Source organism: Callithrix jacchus, chromosome 18 (genome assembly GCF_049354715.1).
Source record: "Callithrix jacchus isolate 240 chromosome 18, calJac240_pri, whole genome shotgun sequence".
Taxonomy (NCBI): Eukaryota; Metazoa; Chordata; class Mammalia; order Primates; family Cebidae; genus Callithrix; species Callithrix jacchus.
Window position 1 is genome coordinate 12,987,963 of NC_133519.1, and position 22,558 is coordinate 13,010,520.

Genomic DNA, 22,558 nt, shown 5'->3' on the forward strand with positions numbered 1-22,558 from the left:
AGCGGTGAATGGAGTGGCTGGCAGGGAATATCTTCCTTCAGCCGGTCAGAGAATCAGCAACAGACCGATCAGGAGGAAGGAGGCTAGGCTGGAAATCAGACGTTTCCAAAACCTGCTCTGAAGGACCATACACCCACTGTTTCCCAGAACTCACTTTCTACTTAACAATAATAACGGCAAGTACCCTCTACTGTGTCAAGCACGTTCATGTATCATCTCATTTAATCCTCACATTAATCCGCTGTACCATCTTTACCACTATTTTATAAACCACCATTTCCTTTTGCAATAATTGCTTTACTTAAAGTGAAGCAGTGAAGAGGTGAAAGTGTGTAAACTATTATTAGTAAGAAAAATCAAGGCACGACATTTGGGGAGTACCAAGGCACATGTGCGGGCCGAGTGTGAGACGCCTGGAGCGGACCAACATGCCCCAAGGGTACTGTCCTACCAGCCTGCCCCTCAACGCAAGCACAACCTCAGTCGGGCGCTCTGGATCCCAAACTCCGCTCCATTTCATTCGGATCACAGCAGAACAGGGAGGCAGCCCGCGCCGGGGAAGGCCACTGGCGAGCTCTGCGCCTGGGATGTGAGTGCAGGGCCCTCAAGGCCCTTCTCGTGGGAGACCGGGGCAGGGGGGCGGGGTGCGCAGGCGCCGAAAGTGCAGCCCCTCTGTCCGGAAGCTGCTTTCCCTACTTCCCTCGGCGCGACGGGAACCTCTATTCGCCAATCCCTCGGCTGAGGCCGGATACCTGAGACAGCTCCTCTTGCTGTTTCCGAACGCACAGCGCGGAGCAGCCAGAGGGGATACGAAAGACCTAGGCCGATGGCCCTTACACACTGCCGCCCCTTGGGTCCCCTTTCTCTACCAGGGTAAGGCTCTGATGTGAGATTCCTGTGTTCTGGAAGGATGTTCTCGCCGAGGTCCGCGACCGGGCCCAGCACCTGCGTGGGGCAGCCCCAGTGGTCCTGACAGAGAACTGGGCCTCGGCACGCAGGCCCCCGCTCTGGGTTCCAAAGGATCCCTGTGTTGTCGGAGCTTCTTTAGCCCTTGTAGGCGCTGGGACCCTTTGGTGGGATAACGCCTACGGTTCCCTACTCCGTCCAGGACCAGCGCCCGGCCTGTGAAAGACTTCCCTCAGCCTCTGCCTTATCCAGTAAATAAGGACTTCAGGTAACCTGCAAGTGCGTCCCCTGCTGGCCGGTCGGAGCCTCACCACCTTGGTTCGCCCGACAGCCTTGGCTACATGGTTTCCAAGTGGAGTACCAAGATAGTCTTTATTTTATTTTATTTTATTTTATTTTTTTTGAGAAGGAGCTTCGCTCTTGTTGCCCAGGCTGGAGTGCAGTGGCACGATCTCGGCTCACTGCAACCTCCACCTCCTGGGTTCAAGCAATTCTCCTGCCTCAGCCTCCCGAGTAGCTGGGACTACAGGCGCGTGCCACCATGCCCAGCTAATTTTTGTATTTTTAATAGAGACAGGGTTTCACCATGTTGACCAGGATGGTCTCGATCTCTCGACCTCGTGATCCACCCGCCTAGGCCTCCCAAAGTGTTGGGATTATACATGTGAGCCACCGCGCACGGCCACCAAGATAGTCTTAAGGGCTACATGCACTTTTTAAGATGCTTATTTGTTCTTAGGTTTGTTAGAAAAAATTAAAACCAGCCCAACACGGCTATCTTGAATATTATCTTAGTATAAGGCTAAATTCTTAAGTGAGTAGTTAACATTGGTTTATTAGGCCAGGCATTGTGGCCCATGCCTTTAATCCCAGCACTTTGGGAGGCCAAGGTGGGTGGATCACACGAGGTTAGGAGTTGGAGACCAGCCTAGCCAACAACTCTACTAAAATTACAAAAATTAGCTGGGCATGGTGGCACACTCCTATAATCCCAGCTACTCAGGAGGCTGAGGCTGGAGAATTGCCTGAACCTGGGAGGCAGAGGTTGCAGTGAGCCAAGATCGTGCCACTGCACTCTAGCCTGGGCAACAGAGCGAGACTCTGTCTCAAAATCAATCAATAAATAATATTATTATTAAATATATATACACAGATATTGCAAAAATCTTGAAGGTGGTACTCAAATGACTGAAAAACAGCCTCACAGAATTAATCAAGAGAAAAGCTCGTGTGATGCTTAATTTTATATGCAAATTTTGTAAACCAAAAATTATCTGAGATGGGTCTCAAATCAACTTAAAAGTTTATTTTACCAGGGTTAAGGACCACTCCAGAGACAGGTCTATGCTTTCCCCAATGATCATTTTTGAGAACTTCAATATTTAAATGGTGAAAGCAGGTTGGAGAAGAAATAGGGAGGGTATGGTCACATTACTGAATCCACATGTTGCAAGAGAAAAGGAGAAGGTGAGGGAATGGTCAATTATGTTTTCAATGCTTAGTAGAGGGTGCCTTTCACAAGGTAGGGTGAACATCGTGTGGAGATACTTAACCTTTTATCAGTAGCTGTCTGCCTAGGAACAAAAGGAAAGGCCATTGCTTGCGTGACTTAGCTTTCGCTGAATTTTTTCTTTGGCATAGTGAACTTTCCTTTCACATTTTAGAAGATATTTTTGGATAGGATTAACATTTAAATCAGTACACTTTGGGTAAAGCAGATTGCCCTCCCTAATGTGGATGGCCCTCATCCAATCAGTTCAAGGCCTGAATAGAACAAAAAGACTAGCATCCTAAGCAAGAGAAAATTCTCCAGCAGACTGCCTTAGGACTCTTTATCATCAGCTCTCCCACGTTTCTAGCCTGCTGGCCTACACTGCAGATTTTGGACTCCCCAGCTTCCATATTCAATCAGCCAATTCCTTATAATCTCTTTCTATAAATGCACATGCCGTTAGTTCTGTTTCTGGGAGATCTAATACAGCAGATGATCTTAAATAGTCCTTCCCTCTCTGATACTGAGTGGAGCTTCAAGGAGGACAGCAAAAGAAAGAGGGCTTGACTCCAGTATCCAAAGTACTGAGGGCTCACCCAAGGACATGCTCACTGGACATATTGCCCTAGCTTTACTTCTTCACTCCCCCTTGCCACCAGATCCCTTGGAAGCTAGGTTATAAGGCAATTCCACTGCTCACTCTTCCTGGAAGAGACCACTGTAGTGGAATGTTGATGGAGCTCCGCAGCCAAATCAACATATCCAGTGTCCTGACTCAGCCTCTTCGCAGCTTGCAACCTTAGCTTATCAGAGTCCCTTCCCTTCTCTGGAATTCCATTGTATCTGTATGATGAGAAGGCTTGATTATATGACGTCTAAGGTCTCTACTAGAGGTGAGCACCTTTTCCCCACTCCTGGCCTCTTTTCAGTCCTTTCTTCTCTTTGCCCCTGAGAGAGTAGAAGGATTTAACTGATTGGTAAATTTTGTAAGAATAATTGGCTTAGCTTTGCCTTGCTGCTACTTGGGAACTGCAGAGATCCCCATGCCATAACAGGGACTTAGTCTTAGGCAAGGATGCCTGCCCCAGCCCAGGCCTGTCATGATTGGGTGGGTAAGTCAGCCTAATTTTCAAATCTAGTATGACCAAGCCCCAGCTAACAGACCTAGGGCTACTACGCCTTAACCACTATCAGTAAAAAAGATGACATTTTGAGCATCACATTTTCTATTTTTCAGTGCAGTTCAGAATAAGGGCAAAGAAATAAAACAGTGCCATTATTGAGATCCCTTTGCAGAACACAATAATTCCTTCTAGCCCCTTCTAGCACTTATTAAACAAAACAATAAAAAATGTCTAATGAATAAATTCACACTAAAGGGCTAATATAACCCTTCATAGGCTATCTATACTTTAAAAAACACTATGAAAAAAAAAACAGAGAAAGGGCAATGCTTTGTGGCAAACATTATACAACTATACTCCCTCAGTGGAAAGTATATTTTAGAGTAAGACCTTTTTCAGGGTCCCTCTGTTCATCCCCCCCATCTGTTCATCCGTCAACAATTACTAAGTAAGTTAAAAGTAGAGATTTTGGAGTTAAACTGTCTGAGTGCAAATCCTGCTTATGTCCCTGACAAGCTCTGTGACCTTGGGTAGGCTGTTTAACCTCTCTGTGCCCTAGTTTTTCCATGCACAGAATGGGGATAATAGTAAGAACTTGAACAACACTCGGTAAACACCATAAAATTTCTGTTACGTGTAAGACACTGTGTTACTCCTAAATCCCCCAGGATTTACCTCTAGAATAAAATCTATAGAACCAAGAAACGAAATTGATTGCAGAGGGTGTGCAAATGGTAAAACTAAATCGAATGTAAACATTTGGGCCAGTAACAAGGACACATTTCTGGAGAAACATGACTTAACAAACAAGACTCTTTTCCCAGGGTGAACTCCTCAAACTGATATCAGATTGACTAATTCAGTTTCCGAACCCAGGAAGGTCTTTGGGGCACTTGGGACACACCTTAGCAGCATGCACAGGGATTTGCTCGGATGATACTGAACGTAATTGCTCCAAGCTGCCACCAGGTGTCTACAGACACTCACACCCCTCTGACTCCTACGTCAACAAAGCTGTACTTTAACCGAGAAAAGTTACCAGTCCAAGGGCACACGGTCTGTTAGTGACGAACTCTGTGCTAGAACCCAGGTTTGTGTGGCTGGTTATTACTCAGTCCCAACTCCAAAGTGCTCCTGGGATAGAAGAAGCAAATTTCAGGCTCCTCCGGGGCCTGACATACCATCATATTTCTGCCTCTTTGAAGGATAACATCAGCCACCCCAACCAAAAAAGAATCCTCTACTCCATCAGAAAAGAGATTTAAATTGCCCCTCAGTCTCCCTGAACCTCAAGCCCAGGGTCTGACATTTTTCACTGCTGAGAAGTTATTCTTGGCTCTGCCTTCAGATGTCAGCCCTGAAATTCTCAGCTTAGACCAGCAGGCCCAGATGTATTCCTCCTTTTGCCTTCAATGGTCCTCTCCTGGTGACCACAGAAGTACTTTAGGAAGCATTCAGTGCAGAGCAGGGGTCCCAACTGCAAACATGCCCTCTTCCCCATCTTAGATCTAGCTGTTGACAAACATAGAGGTAACTGTATGCATCTTTTTTCTTGGTAAACACTGAGTACTTACAGCATGGAGTCCATCATTAGCCACCAAGCATGTTCACACTTGCCCTACACCTGGGAGCACATGATCTTGCCAATTCTGCTGCCACAGTCTCAATTCAACACATCTTCACTGAGCATCAGCTCTCAGCAAGGTGCTGAATTGCATTCTATGCCGGATTACAAGTAAAAAGCAACCAAACAAAAATCTACCCAGTCATGGGGTCCAGTTAGTCTGGTAATAGCTTCGCCAGCCATTCTGTCACCTTGCCACTAACATAGGGGCTCTTCCCGCTCACTTCCTTTGTAGCTCAGGCCCTGATCTGAAAAATAGAAATTGCCAACACTTCTGCAAAGGGGTGGGTCTCTTTAGGAGCTGGTGAGCCACTATAAGTTTTTACTTACACTTTTGGTCATAATGGTAGGAAATGAAACCAGGCAGAAAATAAAGACCACAGGGGAGGGGTCTAGAGCAAAACACCCTGGAAATGCCAAACACCAGAGCAACTCCATGAGCCTGTGATTAGTATAGAGAAATGGGTAATACCCTTTGACTCCCAAGGCACTGCCAAGACCATGCCCAAGGCATCTTAGAGCTAAGATTGTTGGACTTGAAAGGGAATAATGTCTTTTTTTATATATATATAATGTCTTCTTTTTTATTCCCGCCCCCAGCCATTTTGTACTTGACAAAACTAGAAAATATGGAGGTAAAGTGACATGTCCCACATATGACTGATCAGTGAAAGAACTGGGATGTGAGCCCAGTTTTTCTGACTCTATTACAACGTTCCTCTTACAAGTATTCAGTGGTGCCTGCTTCCTTATAATGTAACAGTGAACTTGTAGCAACTTGAAGCTGGGGTTGGTTCACCCAGAAAGCTGCAAAGCTAGCATACAAACTAGCTGCAATTTCAGTGGAATACTCTGACCTGAGTTTAATCTACTGGAAAGCTGATTGCTAAGGAGCCAGCCCATGGGTTCACCCAGGGGTCTTGAGGCTCCAGGAGGCCAACTCACACTAGCCATAGTCAGCATCTCCTGGCAAGCCAGACACCAGTAGTCACATGTAATAGACATTGGTCCTCATCATCTACCCAGGGCACTGGCACGTGCCTGTCATGGTGCACAAGATCACACAGATGTCTACACCATGTATCAGAAGTTCACAGGGGAACAGAGGGTCAGGACAGAGAATATTTTTCACCTTGAGAGATATTTTGAATTAAAGAACCAGAATGTCCTTTTCCTAAATTCTGCTAAGGGAAATAAAATGTTTTCTTCTCCTTTTTAAAAAACATCATGGTGACTTCTTTGTTGGTCCTTGTTCCCCAAACATCCCCTGACAACATGTTAACAAGCATTTATCGGCCCGGCAGCGTGAGCGCAGAGCCGGCCGCGACCCGGAGCTCGGAGTCCCGCGGACCGCGCCCGCCGCCGGCCCCACCCATCCGGGTCGAGGAAGCCAAGGCCATGGCCGAGACGGAGGAAAGGAGCCTGGACAACTTCTTTGCTAAGAGAGACAAGAAGAAGAAGAAGGAGCGGAGCAACCGGGCAGCGAGTGCTGCGGGCGCAGCGGGCAGCGCCAGCGGGAGCAGCGGAGCCACGGGTGCTGCGGGCGGCGGGGCGGGCGCGGGGACCCGACCGGGCGACGGCGGGACCGCGAGCGCGGGGGCTGCGGGCCCAGGGGCCGCCACCAAGGCTGTGACGAAGGAGGAAGATGAATGGAAAGAATTGGAGCAAAAAGAGGTTGATTACAGCGGCCTCAGGGTTCAGGCAATGCAAATAAGTGAAAAGGAAGAAGATGATAATGAAAAGAGACAAGATCCAGGTGATAACTGGGAAGAAGGTGGAGGTGGTGGTGGTGGTATGGAAAAATCTTCAGGTCCCTGGAACAAAACAGCTCCGGTACAAGCACCTCCTGCTCCAGTAATTGTTACAGAAACCCCAGAACCGGCAATGACTAGTGGTGTATATAGGCCTCCTGGGGCCAGGTTAACCACAACAAGGAAAACACCACAAGGACCACCAGAAATTTACAGCGATACACAGTTCCCATCCCTGCAGTCAACTGCCAAGCATGTAGAAAGCCGGAAATACTGAGCCTTCATAAGGGTTGACTACCTCAGATTTGCTGCACTCATTGTGGACTTCGTGTGGATCACAACTTCTGGATAAGAAGCTTACAACAACTATTAAATGTCGATGTGAACCTTCAAACCAGCTCTACTGGATTTTTATCAGAAATCCTGCATAAAAAGTCAGCCATCTGGGTTCTGATCTGCTGTAAAAGATGAAGATTTAAGTGACCTTAATTAACCTGTCCTGTGCCCTACCCTTAAGGAGTACTCTCTGTAGTAGGCTGTGGCTATGTTAGACTTCCTGGAACACACCACTGAAAAGAACTGATATGTTCAGATCATCTGTGTAGGGCCATGATTTGTAGTTTAAATTTTAGTTGCATTCTGAAGAAACCACAAAATAAATTCAACCAAACTGGGGTCCACCAAATGGGGAAGGGGTAAGGGAAAGAATAATCTTGTGGGGTTTTCTGGTAATTGTTTTATTTGGGGAGTGCATTTTGTTTTGTTTCTGTTCTACATTAAGGCCTTTTTTGCTTTGACTTGAAATAAGTTCTTTGACAGCATATTGCCCTGTTGAGTAACCTGAAGTATGCATTAGGATTGTCGAATGTCTCGTGGGAATGCCAGTCCTGAGGGTGGAACCAAATAGCCTTTCATGTAAAGGGCAGTGGATGCTGGAGGCTCAACTTCAGGTGCTGCTAATGCCTCGTCTAATCAGGTCTAAATTGTATAGTAAACTGCAGTGGGAAGAATGCGCTTTCTGCTGAGGCTAAGAGGTTCACTGATCGTTCTTACAAATTCAGAGCAATGTGAGCAAAACCTCAGCTAAAACCCATTTAAGTGTCATGGATTGTGCATGATCTTTGATAAGAATTCCTCATATACTTGTGCCCAAATTTGCAAGGTATTGGCTGTTCATAGATGCAGTGATTGTCCCAGCTAGCTCTGTTTTCAACCATTTGGTGTGTCTTTATGTTCCTTTGGAGAGTCAGGGCGAAAGACAGGTGATGTAGCACTTCTGTTTTTAATAGTTACAGCTTAAAATACCTATTAATCATAGTTTTTGGTCCTTTAAAGGGACCTGAGGAAGCTACCCAGAATTACAGAGGAGTGTCCACCTAATGAGATAGTCTGGCAGTTTCCTAGTTTTGTATCTTTCAATAGAAATATCTGAAAGTGGTAATCTGACTACTTGATGCAGAGTCTGGGTTTCTCTATAATAAATCCCTTTGCCAAATGCATGAGTTGCAGACTTGCTACTGGCAAGAGTGAAGCAAGTGGGTGAGTAAAACTATTTTGATGTGGGAGCATTTTTGGATAGGAGTTTAGTCTTGATGAAAGTGTCCGTGCAGGAATTGGACTCCAAGGGTGATTACAGTATCTCCTGATGGGACCTGCCACCCATGTCTGGGCAATAATGTTGGCATTTGAGGTGGCAGGCAGGATGCCTGCCTTCTAATGTATTTGAGTGAGTGACTGAGCCAGCCAAGGGGAGGTTGGATGATTAAATCAGAAATGGGATTCTTGGTAAACTGAAGACTTCATTTGGGAACCAAAAACCTTAAAAAAGTCTCTTCATTACTGAACTGTGTATTTTCCCTGAAAGTATGTATTTTTTCCCAGCAAAATTTTGTTGGGGGTTATGTTACTGAAGAATGAACAGAGATGACTAAGTGGAGGTGTTATGTAAAAGCATACTGTACCCGCAGCAGATTTAAATTCCAACTCTTTGTTACAACTTTTTAAAAGATTGTGAAAATATCAAAATGTACATGAATCAAGTTTTAATATACTGTATGATGGGTGGATGAGGCTGTCCATTGTACCATTTGTTTGAATTCTCAGGCATGGTTTGGCAGTGCAAGAACTCTGTAACATTAACAAATTCAATAAAAAGTAAATATAAGGAAAAAAAAAAAAAAAAAAAAAAACAAGCATTTATCACATACTACAATTTCCAAGCCTACAAATGAGTCTACACTGATTTTACTTGGTGTGGAATCAGTCTACACTAATTTCACTGGGTGGTTGTTTCCAGGTGCCTCCTGAAGGAAGCACTATAGACTCATTTTCAACTGTCCCCAACGCATAGCTGGAGAAATTACTTCTGGGAAGGCTTTTGGTAAAGCAAGCAGGTAAAACAGGTCACCTTCATAATGTGTGACTTCAGATTAGCCTCAAAAGAGGACTTCTGTGGGTCTTGTGTTCTCTTCCAGACTTCCTGCCTCTGTTTTTGTTGGCCCAGATTTAAATTCTCTGTGCCTTATATACCTCTTGCCTTTTTTTTTTTTTGACTTTTTAAAGAAAAATATGGAACGCTTCACGAATTTGCGTGTCATCCTTGCGCAGGGGCCATGCTAATCTTCTCTGTATCGTTCCAATTTTAGTATATGTGCTGCCGAAGTGAGCACCCTCTTGCCTTTTAATAACAAAGTCACACTGCAAATCCTGGTCTGTAGTGCTTAGAGCAAAAGGGAATATTGGGAGTGAGCCCCTTCCTCCCTGGCCCACCACATGGATAGGGATTAAACTCCATTTAACTCTGACAGAGATCATTCAGCCTTATCATCCCAATTTTCTGGAAGGTCGGAATCCTGTCACTGGCCCACTCGAGGGAGTTCTTAGTCTTCAGGACAAGCCCTTTTTTGTTTTTTGTTGGTTTGTTTGTTTTTAAAGTGAAAGTGAGTTCATTAGGAAAGTAAAGGAATCAAAGAATGACTACCCCACAGGCAGAGCAATAAGGACAACCCCTTTTATAATGCCCTTGACTATTTCTAACCTAGAGCTATCAGACTTCTGGGTAAAATAAAACTCCTCTTATTAGTGATTAGCATAGTCAGTGTGCAGTAATGTCAGCAATGATGTTAGTATGAGCAACAAGAGTACCAACAACAGCAGCTATCAAATGGTCTCTTGTCATTTATGAGACAAGGGAAGGAGACTAGGTTTCTACAGAGCAGGGCTTCACTGTGGTATGTGCCATCCAGACTGTACCCAGGGCAGTTGCTGCACCAAGGCCAGCAGGAAGAGCCATACTAACCTTTGCCATTCACCCAACCAGAGGGGACAGCCAGAGCTTAGAGGCACAGCCAGAGGGCCAGCCTGGGATGACTGAGCCGGCCTTTGCCCAACCTGGCAAAGGAAAGACATTAGACGGGATGTAGGTCTGTTTCTACTAAGAGGCAGCACTTGAAGTCTACAAAAACAGCTTGCCCAGATGTAGTATTCCCTAGAACTTGCTGAACCCAGGGAGCCATGGCTCAAAACTCTTGCAGAACCTCTCCCAAGACTTCTTGTGCAACTTCAGCCTGTCTCTCACTGTGTCTTTCCCAACAGATATGAAGATAAGGGGATGAGACAGAGAGACCTTGGGTGAAAGAATGACTCTGGTATAATTCACCAGATCTTAAAGTACCTGGAATGCCTCACTTTTCGGAAGTGAGTTGTCAAAAAGTGTGCTTAGGTCTCTCTTGAAAGCCCAGAACTTGCCATCCTAAATCTCCAGGGCTTCTGCAGCTCTGGATTCTGTCTCCATAGGCCAGAGGCACCAAGCTCTTCCTTAATGCTGACTTCTTAAGAAGCTCCCCAAAAATGTGCTGCATTTCTTCTTCACAGCATGTATCACAGCTTGTAACTATTTTTGCATGTGATAATTTGATTCTTAAATTAAGCACCACAGAGTCAGGAATTGAATCTGTTCTTGTATCCTCTAGATACTGGCCCAAGGGTTGGGATACAGGAAGCTCTATAAACACGTGTTGAATAAATGAACATATGAACGAATGAGTACCAGTCAGTTTTGAGTAGCATGTTTCATGAGAGGAGTTGACAAACTATAGCATATACAGAGACAGCAGCCAGGATTGGGAATGTTCTTGAGATCTTATTATGTGAGAAAGGATTGAAATGACAGAGGCCATAGAGACCGAGATGAGGATATGTAAGAAAGAGACTGGCCCATTGTTTCCTGATGTCACAAGGAGGAAGGATTCATGAGACTTGACTTATATTGTTCCAGAAGACAGAATGGGAACCAAGAAGCAAAAGTCCCAGGCAGATTATAGCTCCAAGCAGATGAATATCCCCATAGCTGGAATTGTGTGAGGATGGGACAGTTTATTCAGTCTCCCATCACACTGAATGGTCACAGAGGCTGGATGCCACCCTGCAGGAGTGGGACAGGCTGGGCCTGCATCTCGCAAGAGGTTCAGCCAGCAGACCGATTACTGAGATTACCTGGAAGATTCCAAGTTCATTTCTCCCATGCTCCAGGAGAACAAAAGGACAAGTTTTCATGGGTATGAGTCTTGCAAGACCCCGAGCAAAACTATGAAAGAGGGAAAATCCGACAGCCTCCCTCGCTTGCCTTTGCAGAAGTCTTATTCGCTCTACTAGCAAAACTCCTAACATTCACATTCTTGTTCTGGGTGCAAGCACGTGAAGAAAAGAACCCACTTTAAAAGTGTTAATGCCTTACTATGTCAATCCATATTTTGAAAGAGGGTGCCTGAACAAAGCAATGTGCAGATCTAATGGTAGGGCTTTTGGCACAATAGCATTTTAACAGTAAAGTCTTAGATGTCTTCCAGTCATCAGCTAACAAGGGCTCAGAACCTATCCGTGTCTAGCATAGTGCTAGGCATGGGGAATGAGCAGCAGATTGAGAGGTGGAAGTTCTGGGTTCAAGTCCTAGCTCTGCCTTATACTGACTATGTGATCTTGATTAATTACTTAGCTTCTCTGAACTTCATCTGCAAACCTCACATGTACCTCACAGGGTCAAATGAAATACCAAATATGAGAGTGTTTGGTAAAATGTAAAGTACTCTGGACGTAGCATTATTGTGATTATTATTTTTAGACAAAAGTGGAAATGCAAAGCAATGTGAGGTCCAGACTCTGTCTTCAGACAGCTCACTATTTAGTCACGCCACACAGCAAGGCTACACTGAGCGACTCTTCATTATTCTCCCCTTCTGGAACACAAACATGCAAAAGAACAAAGGAAGAGTTGGGGGTGGAATACACTGGCAGCTCTGGCCCAGGGAAAAGACTGAGCGAAGCCCTGGCCATGCCTGATCCCTGCCCAGAGCCCTGTCTTCTTTCCTGGCACTTCTCTTGCCTCCATTGCTCCCAGTAGCCCAAGGGCCTCTGAACTCACTACCATTCACAACCACTTCAGCCACAGCGGATATCCTCAACCTCCGCCCTTCCCATCCATACTTTAGAGGAGACGGTTCCCATAAACCAAGAACAAGCTTGACCCATTTAGGAAGTTAAATCTTTGTTGCAAATAAAGGGTTTCATTATTTCACATTATGTTACATAGAACTGACTCAGAGCAAATTAAGAGTGATTTCCACAATGGCGTGATGACCTTGCTTTTCACCGATGGTATGGCAGTACAAGAAGAAATCACTGAAACTGCAGGACTAAGGATTTAACTGAGATTCAAGAATATATTTCCTGACAATAAGTGAACTATAAATAAAATGGAATCTCTGCATTATTGTCTGTCTGCTTGTTTGTTGTTCTGGTAGATTAAATTAGAGTAGGCAAACTTTTTCTTTAAAGAGCCAGATAAAGATTTTAAGTATTTGTGAATCAAAGATATTATAAAATTACTTATATATGATTAGCAAAAACAAATTTCCACAATTTTTATTGGCAAAAATCCAAAATATAATAATAATTGATACAATGTTTTTGTAATACAAGTCTACCAGTGAGAAAAATTTAATTCTGTTTTGGGGGAGCAGGAGGGTAACATATCATTTAATTGGGATTCAAACCCATTGTCCCCTATTACCTTTTTTTTTTTTGAGATGGAGGTTTGCTCTTGTTGCCCAGGCTAGAGTGCAGTAGCTTGATCTCGGCTTACTGCATACTCTGCCTCCCGGTTAAAGTGATTCTGCTGCCTCAGCCTCCTGAGTAGCTGGGATTGCAGGCACTCACCACAATGCCCAGCTAATTTTTTGTATTTTTAGTAGAGATGGGGTTTCACCATGTTGGCCAAGCTGGTCTCAAACTCTTATTATCAAAATCAATTGAAATGTTCATCTGCTAATGTTGATATGTAATGCATAGTCCATTTTTTAAAATGTCTTTTCACACAGATAGATACTGCCAAACACTGATATCCACAAACAATTGGTTTTCATTGAGTGTATTTATCACTTGGAAGGTATTTCTAGAACTCTACAAGATTCATTGCTTGATATTTGCCTACAACATATCATTACATTAAAGAAAATCACTTCCATTGACGGTTGGGGAAAAACTCTTTAATTGCAACGCAATGGATTTTGAAATATGGAAATTGGCTTTGCATTTGCATCGATGTCCAGGAAACACTGCTGGAACTGTAATTTGAGCTAAAAATATATTAGCTAAAATTCATGTGAGAATAAAAATTCCACCTTTTTTTTTTTTGAGACAGAGTCTCACTCTATCTCCAGGCTGGAGTGCAGTGGCGCAATATGGACTCATGGCAACCTCTGCCTCCAGGGTTCAAGTGATTCTCCTGCCTCAGCCTCCCAAGTAGCTGGGACTATAGGCATGTGCCATCATACCCAGCTAAGTTTTGTATTTTTAGTAGAGATGGGGTTTCACCATGTTGGCCAGGATGGTCTCTAGTGTTGGGATTACAGGTGTCAGCCACTGCACCTGGCCCACTTTTTATAACTTTCGACAGCACAAGAAATACATAAAACACTCTAACATTGCTTGTTAGTCAACCCAATGTTAGTTGTCTCTAAAATAACTCTACCACTATCCAAGTTTCACAGTTAAGCACTGTTTTGCCTTGCAATTTTAGGTTGAATTTATTAAGAAATACTATTAAGTCTGCCACAAAAGCTAATTTCCAAAGCCATTTAGTGTTCAAAAATAGTGAATGAATGTAGCCAGCAAACATGAAAAAAACTCAGCATCAGTGATCGTTAGGGAAATGTAAGTCAAAACACAATGAGATATCATCTCATGCCAGTCAGAATGGCAATTATTAAAAAATCCAGAAACAACAGATGCTGGTGAGGTTGCAGAAAGAAAGGAGCGCTTTTACACTGTTGGTGGGAGTGTAAATTAGTTCAACCATTGAGAAAGACAGTGTGGCAATTCCTCAAAGACCTACCGGCAGGAATACCATTTGACCAGTAATCCCACTACTGGTTATATACCCAAAGGAATAGATATTATTCTATTATAAAGATACATGCAAACACATGTTCATCACAGCACTATTCACAATAGCGTAGACATGTAATCAACCCAAATGCTCGTCGATGATAGACTGGATAAAGAAATGTGGTACATATATACTATGGAATACTATGCAGCTAAAAAAAGGAACAAGATCATGCCCTTTGCAGGGACAGGGATAGAGATGGAAGCTGTTATCTTCAGCAAACTAATGCAGGAACAGAAAAACAGACATCACATGTCTCACTTAAAAGTGGGAGCTGAACAATGAGAACTCATGGACACACGGCAGGGAACACCACATACTGGGGCCTTGGGGGTGGGCGGAGGGAGAATATAAGGAAGAATAGCTAATGGACGCTGGGCTTAACACCTAGGTGATGGGTTGTTCTGTGTAGCCAACCACCATGGCACATGTTTACCTATGTAATAAACCTGCACATACTACACATGTACCCCAGAACTTAAAATAAAAGTTGAAGAAAAAAGTAGTGAATGAGGGTGATTCTCCTCATTCAAAACAAAAAACAAATCCAATCTTAGCCTCAAGCTCAAAAAAATCACAGTAAAACTTCACAACTGCTGAGCCGTCAAACTGCTGTGCAGGATAGTAAGTAAGGATATTCAGCTTCCAGACCTAACGAAGAAACTCACAGAACTGGCCAGAGTTAAGTCACAAGAGTGAATGAAGTTCTCCATTTACACGGCTGGTTCAATGGCGTATGAAAGATTCAATTATTTTCTGCAAAGAACCTGCCGATAACTAGCCCAATGGACAATCACAGGCCTTAAACACTACATTTTCATAAGCTTTGAACATTCTCCAAAAGGCTTTTTCTTCTCTACATGTATTTTAGCACCAGTTGTAACATTTCTTAGCAGAGTTCACTTCAGGAAATCACAATTTTCTCTACTTTAAAAGTATCTCTGCACATAGTTGTTCCAAATGAACATTTCGTGAAAGCTACTTCTTTAGCAATCTCAAACTCAGCATTAACTCCTCAAACAAACAACTCAACAGTGTCAAAACATCTTGTCAATTCAAGAACCAAGGAAAATCACTCAAAATCATGTGCCGCATTTTTAAATGGACTATTGATGCTGTACCCAATGTCTTCCCCGACTCGTCACCCAAAAGCTAGTAGTCTTAAGCAAGTTTATTTTTCTCTAGGCACATTTCTTCAGCTGCTGCAATTGAACATGATTTAATTAACACACCATTGATTAACTTGTTTGGCTAACAAATGAGCCACTCAGAAACTTGATTGCAGTCTCATTTTCATATTTTGTAAAGAGATTCTGCTATAATGACATATTTTATTTTAAATTTTCTATTTTTTTTTTTTTTTTTTTGAGACAGAGTTTCGCTCTTGTTATCCAGGCTGGAGTGCAATGGCGCAATCTCGGCTCACTGCAACCTCCGCCTCCTGGGTTCAGGCAATTCTCCTGCCTCGGCCTCCTGAGTAGCTGGGATTATGGGCATGTACCACCACGCCCAGCTAATTTTTTGTATTTTTAGTAGAGACGGGGTTTCACAATTTGACCAGGATGGTCTTGATCTCTTGACCTTGTGATTCACCTGCCTCGGCCTCCCAAAGTGCTGGGATTACAGGTTTGAGGCACCGCGCCCGGCCCAATTTTCTAATTTTTATAACTGTTGCTTCCTGTGGGTTGGAAATATTGTGATTAGTGCTTAGTCTGATCATGTCAACATACAGCTCTATTAACACAGCCATAGTGTCACTGCATGATAAACATAAATGCTTTGCCATCTGATTCATAACCAACAAAAGAATCCAAACTCCACTATGCCTCAAAAGTGTGACATCTGAGGTCCATTTCGCTCTTCTTTTTTGTTTTGACATGATGGGCATGCACTAGTAATTAAAAATAAAATACAATGTCATGGTACAACTATAAATGTGGCTCCCCCAACAGTGTCACATTGCAATAGCAGTACTGGAATTTTTAGCCCACCAGCAGCTGTTGTCCCATGAGAGCAGCCATAGGCAATGTTATGTAATGACTTGAGCATAGCTGTGTTCCAATACAACTTTATTTATAGACACTAAGATTTGAATTTCATATGACTTTTTGTGTCACAAAACAGTATACTTCTTTTGATTTTTTTCAATCAGTTAAAAATGTAAAACCATTCTTAGCTCGTGGACTTTACAAAAACAGCGGGCTTGATTTGGCTCATGAGCCATCGTTTGCCAACCTTTGAATTAGATGATTGTGTTGCCTTAGATGGTTTAGCTGTAGTTGTAGTTGGGGCTACTTGGAATCAGGGAAACAGACCAGAAGACTTCTAATTTGTCCCCGAATTTGGGAATCTTTTGCATGTGTCACAGACTACGGGTGCTACGATGCAATCAAGACCGTCAGTTGAGTCAGCGTCTATATCCAGCATGCTGGGACAGGATAAAAGGGCAGAGGGTAACGGAGAGGTAGGAATAAAGAATCTCCCCTCAAGGAGCTTGCAGTCGCGTTGATAAGACTAGATTTCCGCACAGGGACACTAGGAAGATGGGACAATTTTAACATACACTTTTAACATTGTTTAAGATCTCTTGAATATAGTCAGTATCCAGGAAATAGTGTGTGAAGGAATCTGAGTAAATGATAAATAGTATGGCTGTTTCTATACCTAATAGGAGCTCTGTATGGTTCCAACTCTTAGGCCCCTACATCATTCTGTGGTCTGACTCCCTGGATATAAATCTTGTCACTGCTGTTTTCCATGTCTATAACCTTAGACAAATTACTTAATTTCTTTTAGCCTTAATTTCCTCATCTATAACATGAGAGTGATAATAGTATCGATCTCATATGCTTGTTGTAAGCATCAAATGAGATGATGCATATAAAGTACTTAGCATAGTTTAAAGAGCTCAATAAATATTTGCTAAAAGTTTGATTACTAGAGACAGGAAGATAAATGGGAGGCTTAAGAATTAGAGAAGGCTTCATGAAAGGAGGTGAATCTTAAAAGAACATGTATAGGCCAGGCACGGTAGCACATGCTATAATCCCACTACTTTGGGAGGCCAAGGTGGGAGAATCACCTGAGCCCAGGTGTTCAAGACCAGCCTGAGAAACATGGCAAAATCCCATCTCTACAAAAAATATAAAAATTAATCAGGTGTGGTGGTCCATGCCTATAGTCCCAGCTACTCATGGGAGGCTGAAGTGGGAGAATAACTTGAGCTTGGGAGGTCAAGGCTTCACTGAGCCCTGATGGTGCCACTGCACTCCAGCCTGGGGGAGAGAGCAAAACTTTGTCCCAAAAAACTAAACTAAAAATATGTGTAGAGATGGTAGAAAGAAGAGTTCAGGCAGGGGAGCCAGACACAAGCTTGGACACTTCATTTGTTGGGGAGTATTTGGGAGGCTTCAAGTTTCCTGGTGAAGCAGCTTTTAAGGCCAGTGGTGAAAGGCTGAGGAATAAAGGCAGAGCTGGTTCACGCTGACCTTGCAGATAACTAAAAGTGCAGTTAGGATCCCTGTTAGGTGCCTTGCCTGACTGAGGGCCCAGCCACCGCCATAAGCACATCAGTGGAGGGACCAAAGCCAAGAAAGCCACCCAGGGTACTCTCAGGGGGCTTGCTAGATGTGGGTCACCTTGTCACACCATCAGCAGTGGCAGCTGATATTTATTAAGCATCTATGAGCAAGGCATTGTGCCAAGGAACCAAGATATATAAGACATTTTATGATTTTAAAGAGATTATAATTCATTCTAGATAGTACAGCAGAGCGCATCCCAACTCCACTGATACTCTCTGTTAATAGGAAGCATAGGGCTTGGGATCCTGGGATTCTGATCCCAGCACTGCCTAGTGGTGTGCCATTGTGTTCATGGGCCTCTATGTCCACGTTACAAACAAATCAAACTCGATATCACAGTTTTCAAACTCTGACTGCAGAATCCTTTCCTCATGGAAAAGCTTAGGATATTTTAAAGATAAAAGCAGTGAGTTGAATGGGAATATACAGTGGAGTCCTGTCCCCTAGCTCAGCCTCTGACAGGTGCCAGGGAACGCAGTTTGAAAAATACTGGAATAGGGCTAAGCAGTGCCGGTCTGTTCCAGCTTGAGGACTCTGTGGAGGTAGATGTTGCTGTGAACCAAAGAAGTTCTATGAAAGATAAGACATGCTCCCCGAGAGAGAAAAAAAAAATTCAAGGAGTGTTTTGTTGGGGGTGGACATTGAAGGATGGGTAGATTTAAAGAGATTGAGGGGATAATGAAACCTACTTCAGAGGACTTACCACCTAACTGGAGATGTGGAAATGCACCCAGGGATAGGCAAAGAGATCATTTTAAATAGAGCAGGTGAGTTTTGAAGGGGAGATGGAATCAGAAATAGGAGACAGGACAGATTATGAAGACCCAGATAGAGAAAGGCATCCCGCTGCTAGGGCATCTGGTGCCCACCCAGATCAGGGGATTCTGTGACACAAGAACAAGAGAACTATTGAGGAGTCTGTGTCACGTCCCACCGTGGCTATGGCTCACAATCATCAAGCTTCCCTGACACATGTCACATCCCTTGTAAGTTCATCAAGTGCCACATTCCTAAGCTCTGTTGTCACAAAGTCTGTAAGGGAAAGAGGTGGGGTCCAAAGGACAAAGACTTAATACCCAAGACAACTGTGCCCAGATTTTCCAAACAGTAGCTAGTGTGAGCCTAAGGAGAAACAGAACTATTGCCACAGGGAACTCTGAGAGGCTTAGCCATGTCAGGTAGATCTAATTTCAGGGGAGCTAAAAGCTGTTAAATTACCATCATGTCCTTAATCCTAAAATGCCATTAATCCCCTGTAACACTTCTGCATTCTTATGAGTATGTGGGTGGCAACAGCTATTATCTTCATTAAACTGGGAAGTAGAGGCCAAGGAAGAATCAGTCACGATGTCTAATGCAACAAGCAATGTGAGATGGGGACTTGAAATCTGAGGAGACATTCAGTAAAGAGAGGAGCGGATGGAAGACAAGAGCAAAGGACTGGAAATGAAAAGAAGACAAACTCCAACAGAGGTTTCCATCTCAGCTGGAAAGCCTTCCCTAATCCCCCTCTGAGAGAACAGTGCCGTGCTCTGCGCTGGGAATGTCCTCTTGCAGCACCCCTCACACTGTTGTGCGATCAATCCTTTACCTATTTCCTTTTTTGGACTGAAAGGTCCGCAAAGTCATGGAGCCTGTTTGTCTTGTTCGTGGTGTGTCCCCAGCATCTAATGTTTACAGGTAAAGGAAACTAGAGAGCCTGGGACAGGGAAGGAAATGAGACTCAGAAGCACATGGTTAAACATAAATAAACCGGCTTCCCAGGACCAAAGAGGCCTCTGGTGAGGCTAGAGAGAAAACTTCACCTCCTTCAGGCCATTATCAAATGTCACCTTCTCAGAGGGGCCTTCCCCGGTCATCTGTCCAGTTACAAGTCACAACCTGTCCCTGCCCCCCATTCCACCCAGCATCCCAGCACTTCCTGTCCCTTCCCCTGTTTGTTTCTCACCATGGCACTTGGCACTGACATACACACTTGTCACTTCTTTGCTTATTGTATGTCTCCCCAGCCTAGAATGTAAAAGCTATATGAGGCAGGATTTCACTGCTGCGACTTCATCTCTAGAAGAGTGTCTGATACATAGTAGGTTATCAATGAACATTTGTTAAATGGACAAACCATAGAATGGATGACCCTTTCTAACCCAAGGTCTGTGGTAGTCCTCCCAACTTTTGCAATGCAAACACTTCCTCCACGATTTCTTTCCTGTGTCTCCCCCTCCTAAAGACCCAGGGGAAGTACCAAACCTTTATTCTCTGCTTAGTCTCTTTCCAACCTTTCATTCCTCCTCTTTGCTCTCAACAACCTCCATTCTTTGCCCTCTCACTTCTCTCTCTCATTCTGTAGATTCATAGAAACATCCAAAATGGCCAATTTGACACCAGCCCATGTGTATTCATACAAGAACCTGCCTTTAACTGAGGCCCCAGGAACACAATGCAAGAAGGTGAAGGAAACCCCCAGTGCTAAATGGCTAGAGAGGAACCCAGACCTTCCAGAAATCTATGAACAAATTCTTGTTTTTCACAAGGCACCACTTCTTGGATCAAGGAATTCCCCTAATATGCCCTGTTGCGTAAAACAAAACTTCCTATTTTTTGTCTTGATCTTACCTATCTCAAGCCTTAAAAAGATGGGGACTTCCTTATTCTAGTATTTTAGGTCATTGTGAGTATAACTATGTTCATATAATACAGGCCTTTCTCGATCTTATAGTCTTGCACTTAACTCTTCTCTGCTGTCATTCTCCCTAAATGAAGAGACTTACTTTGGCCACTCAATCCTATCCACAAGCATTTACCCACCAAGCCAGAGCACCTACCATGCCAGGCACTGAGGCTACAAGGTGCTTACTTTCTAATGGGGGAAAAAGATAATAAATGAACAAATATGTACTAATTCAGGTGACAGTAGTGAGTGCCGAGGAGAAAAATAAAGCAGAGTAATAATTAGAAAATAATGATGGTGGGAAAAGTTTGCTATTTACAGAATGACCAGGAATTTTTCTGATGAGGTGACGCTTGAGTAGATTCTTGAATTAAATGAAGAATTTAACCATGTGACTGAGGGAACAGTATTTATGAAGGTATAAACAGCAAGTACAGAGGCCTTGAAGTAAGAGATTCTTTGTCATCACCTTCTAGTTACCTTTTTCTAATGTTTCAAAATTACTTCTTACTTAAGGATTTTGGAGGCCAAAACTGTGTCCAGTACTTTAGAAGCCAGTCCACTGAAGACTTTTTATAATGATGATAATAAAAATAATCATAGTTTACATTCACTGAAGGCTTACTACGTGCCAGTCACTCTAAAGGCTCATCCAGCTCATAAGCACCAGAGCCAACATTCAAACCCAGGCAGTCTGGCTCTAGAGCGAGGGCAGCTAAGAGTGTTTTTGTTTCATTTGCAGTCCACATTTCAGTGGTATCCATCATTCGGTTCTCCTTTTTAAGTTATTCACCCTAAGGCATTTCCCAGGGCATGCTGTAAGTTAAGAGCTGAGCTATGAGCTAGAAAAACAAACATGTCTAAATCACCAGTGGAGCACTTAGGAAGGGCATAGTTCTGCATGGAGGCAAGGCAAGCCAGGAGAGCAGCACAGAGGACGAGTGCTGCGCAGGAGGTGGCAACACAGTGCAGGCAGACACAGCCATGAGGCTGGCAGACAGATGTGCACACTAAAGCACGTGCTCAACAGGCAGCACAGTAATTCCTGGGCCCCCCTTCCTGGGTCAGAGCCCAGTGTTCCATATGGATGATTTGGGTAGGTTTCAGTAGTAATATTAATTATTGTGATTATTACTATTATAAATGCGACTATGTATTAAGTAACCACATGGGAAGCATCATGCTAAGACATCTACATACAGAAAAATAATACTGAAGGCAGCTAACCTGTCTTGAGTGCCTACTATGTGCCAGCAGAGTTCTCAGCTCTTAGTTGTCACGAAAACTCCATGCTGTGACAGATAAGAGGTCCTGTAAAGGCTAATATCTTGTATGTTCACATTTTAAAATGGGCATTTACTGAATAATAGAAAGAAAAAAGGTGGATATTAGTTTTGTTGAAATAAGTCTACAACAAAAATATTGGCCTGATATTATGGACAAGAATTCCTGCATCCTGGGAAGACTGAGGTAGAGACACCAACATGAGATCAAGATCCTATTATAAAATCAAGCAAAAGCTGGTTTTTCAAAGGAAGGACTCCGGATGAAGCTGAAGCTGCTGATCTGGTATTAGAGACTGGCCCACCCGTACCAGGGGGCACAGGACTAGTTATTGCTGAAAATGTAAGAGTTAACAAGTGAGTGAGTGAATTACAGATGACTCAGCATATACAGATTGCAGAGCAGGTTAGCATCTACTTGAGTATACAGTGTTTAGTATACAAGCATTGCCCTGTCTGTCAGTCTCCCTTCTCACTTTTTCTCCACTGTCCTCCCTTCCCTCTTCTCCTGGGACAGGAAGGGTTTTGGCCTCCAAAACCCTTAAGTAAGAAGTAATTTTGAAACGTTAGAAAAAGGTAACTAGAAGGTGATGACAAAGAATCTCTTACTTCAAGGCCTCTGTACTTCAAAGGCAGGTGAAGCTGCTGATTCTGATGCTTCATGAAGCTAATGATTTATTCA

At 43.5% G+C, this 22,558-nt stretch overlaps 2 protein-coding genes, 1 long non-coding RNA gene and 1 other non-coding gene across 7 annotated transcripts in view; 1 reads left to right on the plus strand and 3 right to left on the minus strand.

The window, feature by feature from the left end:
• Window positions 1-633, minus strand: part of LOC103788983 (uncharacterized) — a 209,007-nt gene extending 208,374 nt beyond the window's left edge. For both annotated transcript variants that reach the window (XR_013529201.1, XR_013529200.1), the window contains exon 1: window positions 479-633. This is a non-coding gene — a long non-coding RNA (uncharacterized LOC103788983). The remainder of the gene's footprint in view (window positions 1-478) is intronic.
• LOC103788982 (uncharacterized) overlaps window positions 1-22,558 on the minus strand; it is an 870,763-nt gene that overhangs the window by 623,988 nt on the left and 224,217 nt on the right. The gene's annotated exons all lie outside the window — the stretch shown is intronic.
• On the plus strand, window positions 726-9,086 carry LOC144580155 (protein CDV3 homolog). Its single transcript, XM_078355305.1, has 2 exons — window positions 726-873; window positions 6,451-9,086. The coding sequence occupies exons 1-2, from the start codon at window positions 827-829 to the stop codon at window positions 7,172-7,174; spliced, it is 771 nt and encodes a 256-aa protein (XP_078211431.1). The 5' UTR covers window positions 726-826; the 3' UTR covers window positions 7,175-9,086.
• LOC118149294 (U6 spliceosomal RNA) lies at window positions 9,460-9,566 on the minus strand. The gene has a single exon (XR_004736685.1). It is a non-coding gene; the product is annotated as a U6 spliceosomal RNA (small nuclear RNA).

Bases quoted from the DNA above. Each gene is read 5' to 3' on its own strand.
- LOC144580155 (XM_078355305.1), top strand. From the start codon at position 827: ATGGCCCTTACACACTGCCGCCCCTTGGGTCCCCTTTCTCTACCAGG. The intron at 874-6,450 runs GTAAGGCTCTGA...TCGGCCCGGCAG, and splicing joins GGTCCCCTTTCTCTACCAGG to CGTGAGCGCAGAGCCGGCCG.